Consider the following 13026-nt stretch of genomic DNA (forward strand, 5'->3'; position numbering starts at 1 on the left):
AAAGAAAAATACTGCAGATGCTGTAAATCTGAAACAGTAAACGTTGGAAACACTCAGCGGGTGAGGCAGAATTGGTGGAGAAAATAGATTTCCTACATTACAACAGTGACTACACTTCAAAAAAAAAAAGTACTTCATTGGCTGTAAAGCACTTTGGAACAACCGCGAAAGGCGCTATATAAATGCAAGTCTTTCTTTCCAAGGAAGGATCAATACCAGAAACGTCCTGGGTTGTTCTTTTCACAGACCTGCTGAGTGTTTCCAGCATTTTTGTTCTTTGTTGCTAACTTTACCTATAGATTTTTTTAAAGAAAGGTGCCTATGGCAAATTTCCCTTTTAGAATAATGATTTTTTGAACTGCTCTTGGTGGACATGACACAGCTCCCCAGCTTTTGAATATAATTAGTATTCTCACAATGAAGTCTTGAAGTCAGCAGGGTAGGAAACACTATAGCTGGTGATTGTCTGGCTTGTGAGAACTCTCCTTTTATACAGACCTTCTGTAACTGCAGACATGCTAGGAGATTTCTTTGAATTGCTGTCCCATGGTGAGAATGCAGCCAAGATCATCTGTAGCAAACCGGGTTTTGTTTTCTCTGCAGCAAAGTCTATGATCACTACTACATAAACATGTAGAAAAAGGTCTTATTTTTCTATTTTATCTGCCAGTGTTTGATTTTTTCCCCTTCATACTACACAGTGTTCCTAGACCAAAGCCACAGGAAAGGAACTCTTTGGAGATTACAATTTAACATGTTGCTGGGAGGAGCATGAGGACAGCCTGGGCTGTACATTGTTAGGAGTATGTTTGTGTGTGCGTGTGTGTGCTAGGCCGATGTAGCACAGCCTGGTCTCCAATTGTCTTGGATCCCCTTGCCATTGGACTAAGACCTTGCTCTGTCAAGCCCGTGTGGTAGCTGGTGTGCAACGGCCACCCCACGTTAAAAGAATTCACGCACAGGCATCTTCCACCCTTTAACATGAAGTTCGGGACCTGGAACGTCAGGACCCTCATGGACAGAGGCTGTAGGTCCCGCATTGGACTCCATCAGTCACCTGAGGACTCATTTTAATGTGGAAGCAAGTCATCCTCGGTTCCGAGGGACTGCCTAAGAAGAAGACATTGTTACAGGAGTGGGGGGTGGGGGAGAAGATTTATTTCTAAGACATTTGTTCTATCGATGGCTAAAAGGCAGGTTCCATTCCTTAGGGGCTCTGCACGAGTCTCTCTATAACTGGGAAATGGCAGGTCCTCGCTGCTTCCGGGATTTTCTGCTTGATCTTATAAGGGGACAGAACCTCTGCATGCCCATTACAAGGCCAGTGGTTCCGGAGATGGTGCCAGGGGCGGAGACTCCCTACACTGCGAATTCCCACTTCTCAGTCGGGACCAGGCTTCTTATTGAAGAGCAGGACGCTGAGTGAGATGAGTCGTACTTGCCTCCAAATGGGTGACAGTGGGTTGTGCCAGCATGGGGTGCAGGCGTGGGTGTGGCCTGGATCCCCAGAGAAAGGCCATATTATTTTTCTGGGGCTGAAAGAATAAGGCTGGGGTCTCATGGGGAGGGAATACTGGGAATGGCCACCCCTGATGGTTGGCAGGCATGGGCATTTTCCAGACCTATAGGACAGGTGGGCACCAGAGATGTACCTGCAGTGCTCAAATTAAGTGGCCCCTGCTCACCCCACGTACTCCAATCAGCAGGCGCGATACCAGCAGGATTCAGCCTGTGGATCTTCAGGGCCATCAAGTTTCCTATAAACTGGAGCCTGTGCTCTTGTATTGTTGTGCAAGGGTTAGTGCGCCTGTTTTTGACAGTCAGTCATGACTGGTATATCGAGCACTGGAGAATATGTAGGATGCTAGCCACAATTCCCTCTCCCTCTCAAAAGGGAAAAAATAATACATCACCAGACCAATGCACATCAACTAAAACCACCCATGTCTCATTTATTTATAGGTTGGATAATAAATAGGAGCAGTAAGTCACTGGAAAATACTGAAGCTGTACAATACCTTTCAAAAATAAAAACAGAAGCAGTTCACGAGGAGTTTATATCGCTTTTAACAGGACCTTTCTTGTCCTGGCATTAAAGTTAATGGACAGTAAATCACAGGCTGGGGTGCATAAGTTACCGCTAAGCCCTTCCCGCGAAAAACTCTCCTTTAGAAAGTTCTCCTTTAGAATCTGATCAGACACAAGACTTCTGGATGAAATAGTCAGGTTTGCCTCTTCCTAGACCGTCAAGAAACAGTGTTGTACACGGATGATGTGAATTCCTGTTTGAGGATCATTTAGCAAAGATAAAGCAGAGCAACCAGGGCTGTGATTTATACCCTGGGATGTCTTTCATGTTGTAGTTTCCTTGATGGAAACTCTGGGCTAGAAATTCGGCTGGTTAGCGCCTCCCGTTAGTGCCTCTGGGGGGCAATAACAGGGTGCTAACCACTTACCGCCTGGGCGTGGCGAGAATATCGCCTCCCGCTAAATTAGGCGGGAGGTTTGCGGCGGCGGTATGGCGTTGTGCCCCGAATTCCTTCACCCGGAGATCGTGACGTCACCGTCATATGTAGCGACTTGTCTTGATGGGCTGAATGGGCTTTTCTCAATATAGGCTTTTCTGTCAATAATATAGGGGCATGAGATTTACTGCCAGCGATGACCATAGTGTCCAGACAAAATTAAGTTTACTGCGGTCCAAACTAACTTCAGTGTCTTATTGGCAGAGCTGTGTCACTGTATTGTTGTGTTCAATCGAGGTTTTCTTTGAAGCCATGTGCACTGTGATAGCACTTTGCAACATTTCAATTGATTGAGAGATTATGAAACCATTGCATTTTCCATGATGTTCCAGTAGCAATCCTGTGAGAAACTGACTCCCATTAATTTAATGCTGTACCACCAACTAGGAAAGTGGAGGATGCTTAAACGTGACTGAGGTTTCAGAATTATTGCAGGGTTTTTGTCAGCAATGTTGCAGCCCTGTAAACACACTTGTTTTGAATGTTACTAGTTTTTAAATACTCCTTCCAAATGCTTCTATGTTGAACCCCATGCTCTGAAGTTCCCTCCCAAAACCTCTCCCATCTCTTCACCAACCTCCCCCCACCCCCTTAAAACCCACTTCCTAGACCAAGCTTTTGCTCACCCATCCCAATATCTCCTTCTTTGGCTTGGAAAGAGAATAAAACCATTCCACCATCAAGCTCACTCCTCTGTGGTCCCATACACCAGGTACAATGCATCCTATTGTAGATTCTGTCCCAAACATTTATTCTCCAAAGGAGAAATTCTGCATAAAAATTCCCTGAGCCTCAAAAGATAATTACAAAAAGACCTCTTGGATATTGATCCAGCTCTACAACTCCAATCATCAGTGGTCTGCTGTCCTCTGGGCACCATAACCCCTGCCCACAGCTCAGGAACCATGATACCCATGGAATGATCATCTGAGTCTATACCTATTCCTAGAACCACCTATCCTTTGCCCAACTATTTATTTATTTATCCAGCCCCTATTTAAAAAATGTAATCATCTCAGACTCAACTGCTCTTGCTGCCAGCCTGTTTAGTTTAAATAAATAAATAAATAGATGAATGAAAGCCTGGTCTAGCTTCTAAGGATGGGAGAGTTTCTTTTCATTTTAGATGGTGCATTTCAGGCATTCCAAGAACCTCAGTGAAGGTCTCCACAAGAACAGAGCGAGATTACCCTATTGTCATTCAGTGTGTTTGATTGTCTGATATTCTGTGATTAAATGAACCATCAGCCGTGCACTGTTTCATTAATGCTTTAAAAGTTTTTTTTCAAAACATCATTTTATAGATTTCTAAAAAGCCCACACGTGCCTGAGGTCCTAATGGTTGTCATCCTGTGTTTGCAGGTAGCCGAGAAGCAGCATTCACTTACGCCATCACCGCGGCTGGTGTCGCTCATGCAGTGACTGCCGCCTGCAGTCAAGGGAACCTGAGCAACTGTGGCTGTGACCGGGAGAAACAAGGCTACTACAACCAGGAGGAGGGCTGGAAATGGGGAGGCTGCTCTGCAGACATCAAATATGGAATCGAGTTCTCCAGGAAATTCGTAGATGCAAGGGAGATCAAAAAAAATGCCAGGAGGCTGATGAATCTGCATAACAACGAGGCTGGGAGAAAGGTATCTGTGTATCTAGGACATTAGACAGGGAGGACTTCAATTCCAAACTGTACGATGAATATGTAGACTTTTATTTCTTGTGTGTATTTGTGCTCATCGGTGAGATGCTGGAAGGTGGAATTCTATTTCTTTGTACTCCACTTCCATCTCAAGCACTTTCAGGTAAAGCATGGATTAAATAAAGCTCAGACCCTCGAGCTTTTGTGACAACGTCAAGTCCGATACCACCAGGATTCCCACATTGCCATCTTTAATCCCACTCTTAGCGGGGTGGCCCACCATTAGTCTCAATTGCAGCAATTTTGAGGACAATTGTATGCTGTAGACTCATGACCAACAGGAGCGAGGCTAAGAATTCCGACACTAGTTCCACTTAGTACTTCCAGTGTGTATTTGAGAGATGCGAGATCTGTTAATTAATCTGTGTTGGATCTGAATAAAAGCAGTAAATATTTCAACATGTAAATGAACAAGAAAAAAATTTCAATCCCCCCCGCCACAGTTGCTGCAAAATATTTAAACTGAAATCAAAGGCGAGAGCAGACGCTTCAACACGAGGAAAGCAGGTATATCAGAGGGTAACTTATCTCATTCCACTTCCATACAATTCTCAGCAGATGGTTAAAGAGAGCAGGTCACCTACCCACACTCAGCTGGCGAGCGGCAGAAAGCACTTGGCCAAGAAAGGAGCATAAATCTGAAAATAGAACAGAAAGACCATGGAGGGAGCACCTACTCAGATTACAAACCCAATATTTGAAGAGAGCCAGAAGAAAATAAAGATGCATTTATATGGTGCCTTATTACATCTCCCAGAAATATCTCAAAGCACCGCATGTTTCCTACATTGCAACAGTGACAACACTTGAAAAGTTCTTCATTGGCTGTAAAGCGCTTTGGGACGTTCTGAGATTGTGAAAGGTACTGTAGAAATGCAAGTCTTTCTTTCATGTATGATTGAAATAAAGAATAGATTTGCCTTCCAAGCTAGGCTTTATTAACTTTAAAATCTGCAGCACATCTTTCCACATCCAGTCCCAACCAAAGCTGGAAAAGAACTGAATTTAAGGTGGCCACCACACATCATGTGACATCAACTACCAATGAGATTACAACATATATCCCAAGGCAGTTAACAAACAACCAATCACAATACTTTTACTAAACAAGGAATAATCACCACAATGATGAACTACATTAAAGTGCACAGATTGCTGCTATTTTAGCTCTACAAACAGTACTGAGATTAATGATCAGTTTATCTTTTTTGGTGTTGGTGGAAAGGCGAATATTAGCCAAGGCATCAGGGAAACTCCCTGTCCTACTTCAAAGAGCGGCAGGGAATTTTTAATGTCTGCCTCAACCATTGAAACAAGCAGATGGGACCTTGGATTAAAATCTCACCTGAAGACCAGCACCTCCAACAATACGGCAATCCCTCAAAATCTCGACTGGACTGTCAGCCTAGATTCTGTGTTTTAAGTGCTGGAGTGGGGCTTGAACACACAACCCTCTTGCATAGCAGTGAGAGTGTAACCAGCTGAGTTGGCACCCTATCATAGTTAAAGAAATCTTAGTTTGATTCCCTTTAAAATTAGAAACATTCCAAGAACAAGATTCTGAGAAAATGAAATCAGTGTCACGCAAAATGGGCTTGTGTGTTTGTGCACACAATGGGTGCTGGTCTTCTGACTGTGAAGAAGGTGCCCACTTGCTCATTAACAGCGGTGCCAACCTCTGGAAGGATGGGTGAGGTTATTGGTTTTTTGATGAAGTTATTGATTTCTCTGGGAAATTTGTGATACCATGGATTAAATTGAGATTGCTTAAATTGTCACTATGAATCTAACTCTTAAACAGTGAACTTACTTCTGAATATTTACCCTAAAATCAGAACAATTTTATCCCAAATTTCAGCCAACCGTACCGATTTAAAACTACTCAGCTTGGTTGCTCTTTTGATTCTGAGATAGAGGTGCATATTGAAGCCCAACTCTAGAATCGATACATAATACAGGCTGACACCTCAGCGCAGTACTGAGGGAATGCCACATTGTTGGAGGGGCCTTCTTCTAGATGAGATATTAAACCAAGGACTGCCTACTCAGCTCAATGTAAAAGACCACATGGTACAGTTTTAAAAAGAGCAGGAGTTCTTCCTGTGTCCTTGCCAATATTCGTCCCTCAATCTAAACTACCAGAACATAATAGCCTGGAAATTCAATTACGCAGCACTTGTTTATGGGTGAAAAACGGTACTGCGGGTCCCATATGGCATAGTGCATGCGTGTTCAGTCTGCACCATAAATGTGCACCACACACCATATTGTTTAGGGCACCCTTCTCAGCCCCTGGTCTGATCACATCGGTAAACCATTATGCGTCAGGTTGAAGCACTGCACTTATAAGTCTATACTGGTACTTGGAAGGTGTTGGTTATGATTTGATCCCCAGTGTAGGCGAGGTGTTGGACAATCAGTTCAGAGAACCTTCATTCAAAAGCCAGCTGCAACCAACATTTAAGCAAGTATCCCTAATTCTGAGCTAAGTTTCTAGAATGAGGACTTTTCTGCAACATGGAGTCATAAAAGGCCATTTGTCGTGCCAAGTTTGCTCAGTCTTTCACACTCTCTCATTATGGGATGCCCCATTATCATGTAGCACTATATCAAACAGTGCACCAAGAGCGGAATATCATCACAACTAAGACAGATTTGATTGTTGGGTTGCCCTGGGATTAGAACCTGTGATCTCTGGATCATAAAGGTACTGCTGTGCTGCCACACTGCTTAACATTAACGTATTTTAGTCGATGAGTGTGCTCAGCAGGTAGTTCCAGTAATAGGGGTTTGGACCCAATTATTCAGTGATTGAAGGGCTCGCTTTTGAATCTCAAAGAAAGAACCTGTGTTTATACAGTACCTTGTCTTCTCCCTCAGAAACATCCCAAAGCACTTCATACACAGTAAATTACTTTTGAAGTGCAGTCACTGTTGTTATATAGGTGAACATGACAGCCATTTTGTGCACAACAAAATTCCACAGTGAGTTAATCTAGTTTTAGTTTGGATGATATTACTTGAGGCTGGAATGTTGATCAGGACACAGAGAGAACTCCCTGCTCTTGTTCTAATAGCAACATGGGACCTTTATGGTCTACCTGAAGTGTCTGTCTACATTATGTCCTTAGGTTGAGAATTGAGCTTGAGCCCACAACCTTCTGATGCAGAGGTGAGAGTGCTACCACTGAGCCAAGCTGACAGTCGGGTTTCAATTTTGCTTTGGCAGTTTTCATCAGCATAACTCGAGAGCTTGCCTCAAGTCTGTGCAACACTCCACCCCTGAACGGTTAGAGGGAGTGTGGGGCCCCATAATATAAGCCTCCTGTGAGCTGTTACGGAGTGACATGAATGGTGCCTGTGGAGAAGTGTAAATCTCACTGTCCTTTCCCAAGGGATAACATCTGAGGGTGGAAAAACTGCTGAGGCACCGGATATGAAAGATAGAGGGCGAAAGTAAATCTTACACACACAAAAGATGCATTAGTTAGCAATCTTAGCAGTAGCAGTATAAAGCGGAAGATATATGTTAGCGTGGAAAGTCAATGAAAGGTGTGCTCATCTGAAAATACTTGCTGAAGAAAGATGCATGAACTCCAACAGAACTCTGCACTACTGCTAGTTGCTGGCAGCCTGCACTGTGGCTATGGGTTTTCTCACTACTGGCTACAGAAGTGGAACATGGGATGAGATTAGTACCGTTGATTCTACAGGAATTTGGCTTGTACACTTTTGGTTTGGCTAGTCAATCCGTCAGCTAACCTAACTTGCAGCTGGCTGGCCAGTGAGTGTGGCATTAAGAGCCGTGTACAAAGTGAATTATGGCCTGCCTTCAATGGATGCAGAAGCATGGAACCAAACCTTTCATTTTTTTTTAAATCAAACTTACAGAATGTCAATATCAAGAGAAATGATCTGTGACATAATTTTGTAATTACAATTTGCTGAAATACAGATGTTTGTTTAAACTTTGCTGCGTCAGCTAAGTGCATGGAAGTATGAACATTCCCACCTAGTACTTAAAGAGCTAAAAATACAATTTTTACACACCCATTACAGACTGGTCATGTATAATTTTATAGTGGGTACTTGACTATTGTACTTATTTGGGGTGGGTTTTATTTAGTTTGGATGGTACTGTACCATGGGCAGCTTTTGGGTTGTAAAACAATCGAGAGAGATATAAAAAAAGAGAAGGGATACAATGCAGCCTGCTTATTATCTAACCAATTTGTGTTATAATCAACTTATTATCCCAGTGTTTCAGATGCCAAACTATTTCCTGTTTAAATGTGCATATTCTAACCAGTATTAGGTCTTAGTAATGTACTGTTTGGAGTCCACTGATTGGCCAGCCAGGGGTCATTAGTTCCTGGCAAAGAGACAAGTGGGTTGAAGAACCGATTCTTAAACAGCAATAAAAGAACAGAGCAAAAAAAACCTCACATTCCTCAAGACATATCCCACATTCCTGACTGTCAACAGAAAGAAGCAGAAACAAAAAAAGTAACATTCTGAATACCAACTGAAACTTCTTAACTGTCAACAGGGGAAGGGGGTGGAAAGCAAATGGCAGCTAGTTAGCTGAAGTAAATGGGAAAACTAGCTCACCCTGAACCTTGTGTTAAAGACACAGGTTTGTGATGTGAGAGAGGAGGTTGGTCCAATGAAAAGACTCAGCGCCATGCTTTAATTAGCTTTCTGTCCCTTAGTGTAGCCTAAAAGTTTGTGAATTCACTAGAGCCTTGCAAGAACCTGCTTTTTCTCACTGGTTGTAATGTACCTCAACACACCTGAGATTTAAAGGAGCAATCCCAGCGCTAACACAATTTACCACAAGATGGTTTGTGGAGCTCGTTTGGTTTAGATTCTGGAAGATCGGCATAGACTGTTAAATGGGCCTCTTTAATTCCAGTGGCAGAATCTCAGCCCCAGTTTTTTATGGATCATTGGGCTAGAAATTCGGTGCATTTGCGCCTCTTGTTAGCGTCCATGGGGGGCGCTAAGAGGGCGCAAACGACATTTTGCCCGGGCTTGGTGCCGCTAACGACTCCCGCTAAATTCAGTGGGAATTTAGTGGCGGCGGGAACCGGTAGCGCCCCGCTCCACTGCGCAGGCGATGATGATGTCATCACCGTGTGCAGCGCCCTGTTTTTGCCCCGCCTGCAAAATTGGCCCACACCCCCTGACCCTGCACCGGGTGATGACAGCGACCGATTCAGGGGGCGGGAATAGAGTGGCAGGAGGCTCGCAGGGTGGTAAGTAATGGGGAGGTGGCGGGCGGGGAAATAAAAATCATCCGACTTCTCACGGCCCGTTGCCTCTTTGAACACGGGGTCTGTGCCGCGATCTGGCAGCCCGGCACTCCTCTTGTGTGCTGGGCTGCTGACGCGGCCCCCCGCTCCCCGATGGTCCAGGTAGGGCCCCGAGAGTGGTGGGCTTGGGCCCTCCCCTTTAATGAGGGGAAGAGCCTTTCCATGCGGCAGCGCTATGTGGCCCAGTGCGTAGCGCTGCTGAACACACGTCCCGATATTCGGGGTTAGCGCTCTAAGAAGGAAGTGGAGCGCTTGAATTAAATTTAGTGCCCAGGCGATGTTAGCGACCCAAAATATAATGAACATAAAGAATAAAGGAAAACAAGTGTGCAAGGGAAATTCAGGGACCAAGTAACTGTACAATAAGGAGGTGGGGAGGGTAAGGAAAAGGAAAGCACAGAAATGGTTGTGTAAAGTGACAAAGGAATAGAGAAACTGAAGGAATCAACAAGTAGGAGAAAACTTGTGGTATTACACTGGCATTGTGGTAAGAACCGGTCCCAGTTAATAAGTAGATTCAACGCAATCTCATCTATTTAAAGCAGACCAAAATCTTAAATAAAAACAGAAAATTCAGGTCAGTCAACATCAGAAAGGAGAAAGACAGGTTAACATTCTGGATGTAGGCCCGTAGTCAGAAGACCAAGCTCTTACTGCAGAGTCCACAGTGGAATACTTTATCTATCCACCGACCTAATTAGTTAGCACCCTCATTCTTATGCTCCTCTTCTTCCTGCAAATCCAGTCAGACTTGTCTTAGCTGAAAAAGACAAAGTTTATGAAAGGGCAATTTTTTTTTTTTATTGTACAAAAGTCAACGCAACAGTTAAAACAACACAAACAATGGCAGAGCAGACCTACTCAAGTACATCAACTGACAAACATTTGACAGTTCTATAACATTACAAGCAAGCGAATGTTGCCTCTGTGTCAAAGAATACCGCCCCCAATACTAGCTGCACAGCAACCGGATATCCTCTCACATGAACGGAGCAAATCTCAAATAAATCAAATCTGAAGTTAATACATTGAAAAAGGATGCAATGTCAGTGGTTTAATATTCGCGCTTAACACTTGTTTTTCTTTGACTTCAATAGATTCTGGAAGAAAGAATGAAGTTGGAATGCAAATGTCACGGTGTCTCTGGTTCGTGTACAACCAAGACGTGTTGGACGACTCTTCCTAAATTCCGAGAAATTGGGTACATCTTGAAAGAGAAGTACAGCGAGGCCGTTCATGTTGAAGCTGTAAGGGCCACCAGATTACGACAGCCCACCTTTCTTAAAATCAAGAAGCCCCGGACCTATCGAAAGCCCATGGACACAGATCTAGTTTATATAGAGCGATCGCCAAACTACTGCGAGGAGGACAGCTCAACGGGGAGTGTGGGCACACAGGGACGGTTATGCAACCGTACCTCTCATCACGGAGATGGCTGTGACCTGATGTGCTGTGGCCGAGGTTACAATACCCACCAGTATACCAAAGTGTGGCAGTGCAACTGTAAGTTCCACTGGTGCTGCTTCGTCAAGTGCAACACATGCAGCGAAAGGACTGAAGTGTTCACCTGCAAGTGAGGAAAGTTACCCTGACCCAAAAAATAGACAAGACACTTCATCCTAGGGGGAAAAGAGACACAATGAAAGAGAAACGGAGAGGAAAGAAACGAGAAGAAGACAACAACAAAAAAAGAGTGGAATTTAATACCAACTCAGCATCATTTTGCACATCTGCTTTACTTCAGCAAAATCCACTCTTTGCTTGAAAGGATGTTGCAGGTTGATTGGCTGATGTTTCCACCTCATGATCATCATAAAACAGGAGTGAGATGCAATTTGACATACTTGGTGCCAGTGCAAGGCTGCAACAATTGCAGTGCACTCTGGGAGCTGCAGTCCATTCTTATGGGCAGTGTTCTTGACATCTGTATGGCACAAGCTACAGCTCCCAGACTGCCGTGCATTTTACAATCTCTCCCCAATCTCATATTCTCCACAAGAAATTCTGCTCAACTACGACACAATCTTGTGCTTTCAGAAAACGGAAACAATACTTTCACACACACACAAAAAAGTGCGTGAAGCACGGAATGAGTAACTGGGCACTAGGAGAGTCATCACATGGCAAAGGAACAAAAACATTGTTCAGTGCGATTAAGGACTGGAAATGACTGAGCTGCATCATCCCAGAAATGATGTGCTGAGATTCAGAGTAAAGCAGGAGGACATGCAGATCAATCTGCTGTTTTGTTTGAAAATGACTAAATATGTGTCTTGTCTAGTCTCACTGCAGCTGTTTGGATACCTAAAAAAAATTTTTTATTTATGTTATAGAATGAAAAAAAAACTAAGCACTAACGGGTAGTAATATTGTAACTTTTTTTAATGTAAACTTGTTAGATTTTTTCCTGGCTTATAACACATTCATTTGGATATTTCCCCAAATATTTCTCTGACACTAATCTGCATATACACCGATAGTTTAACAGGAAGCGCGTCTAGAATGATATAGAGGGACTCATGAAGAGTTTAATTTTAAAATTTACATCAAGCTATTCGTAGATTCAAATACTCTTAAAAAAAATTAATTTATTTTGAAAGGAAGTTCCTGAATGCTGGGACAAAGGGACATTATATGCTACAGGTATGGCTGACCATAATTATTGATTTAAAAAAAATGTTTTTATAGTTAAGGAAATGTTATTACCCAGGACAATACATTGGTACTTAATTTGATTAGTATTGCTTCTCCAGTTGTCTCTTGTCATGTTGCATTTTACAGAATGGGGGCATCCTAGAAAAGGTGATCTTGACTGAAACTGTGCTTTGTTGGTTATTGCTATAAGAAGAATTATATTTCACTAAATGACTGCAATGCAATTTGCCTGTTGGTTGGTCTATATGTAGCTTTGTTCCCCGGCCCCATGCATTACGTGGAATGCAATGCGTTGTGGGTTTCAGTGGGTGCTTTCTCATTTTACCCGCTGTACAAGATGTGCCACATTGTGTGACTGACCAATTGAGGTCCATCATGGGAGCAGACCATTCAGTCCCACTAACCCTGAGTTCTGAAGTCCTAAAAATCTTTTTTAAATATTATATATATACAGGAAACTCTTTTTTATCCGGCACTGACGGGACCGGCGTGGTGCCGGTTTATCAAAAAGTCCGGATTACAGAGAGGTATAGTAAAAGGTACGAGAGCCCCGTACACGGCCACAGATCCAGGCGTCCCTGTTGCATGGCAACAGGTGCAGGAACCCCAGCCACAGATCCAAGCGTCCCTGTTGCATAGCAACAGGTGCAGGAACCCCAGTTACACGGCCACAGATCCAGGAACGGCCACTAATATAAAGTAAAACTTACCTGAACCCACTCCTGAATTTTGCCGGTTAACAGAGATTTCCGGTTATTTAGGTGCCGGTAAATTGAGAGTTTCCTGATATATATATATATATATATATACACACACACACATCTGACTTTGATAGATT

At 43.4% G+C, this 13026-nt stretch overlaps 1 protein-coding gene across 1 annotated transcript; it reads left to right on the forward strand.

Moving 5' to 3' along the window:
• Positions 1 to 515: 515 nt before the first annotated feature.
• Positions 516 to 11937, forward strand: wnt7bb (wingless-type MMTV integration site family, member 7Bb). The gene is made up of 3 exons (XM_086009789.1): positions 516 to 549; positions 3858 to 4159; positions 10631 to 11937. The coding sequence occupies exons 1-3, from the start codon at positions 516 to 518 to the stop codon at positions 11108 to 11110; spliced, it is 816 nt and encodes a 271-aa protein (XP_085865915.1). The 3' UTR covers positions 11111 to 11937.
• Positions 11938 to 13026: the final 1089 nt, after the last annotated feature.

This window comes from Somniosus microcephalus, chromosome 16, assembly GCF_052327205.1.
Source record: "Somniosus microcephalus isolate GS21.2 chromosome 16, FLI_Smic_1.0, whole genome shotgun sequence".
In the NCBI taxonomy this organism is placed as follows: Eukaryota; Metazoa; Chordata; class Chondrichthyes; order Squaliformes; family Somniosidae; genus Somniosus; species Somniosus microcephalus.

What these genes read in the sequence shown, in the direction of transcription:
- wnt7bb (XM_086009789.1), top strand. Translation starts at nt 516, where the DNA reads ATGCTAGGAGATTTCTTTGAATTGCTGTCCCATG. An exon ending in CTTTGAATTGCTGTCCCATG is followed by an intron (nt 550 to 3,857) that starts GTGAGAATGCAG and finishes CACGTGCCTGAG; the next exon opens with GTCCTAATGGTTGTCATCCT. An exon ending in ACAACGAGGCTGGGAGAAAG is followed by an intron (nt 4,160 to 10,630) that starts GTATCTGTGTAT and finishes TGACTTCAATAG; the next exon opens with ATTCTGGAAGAAAGAATGAA.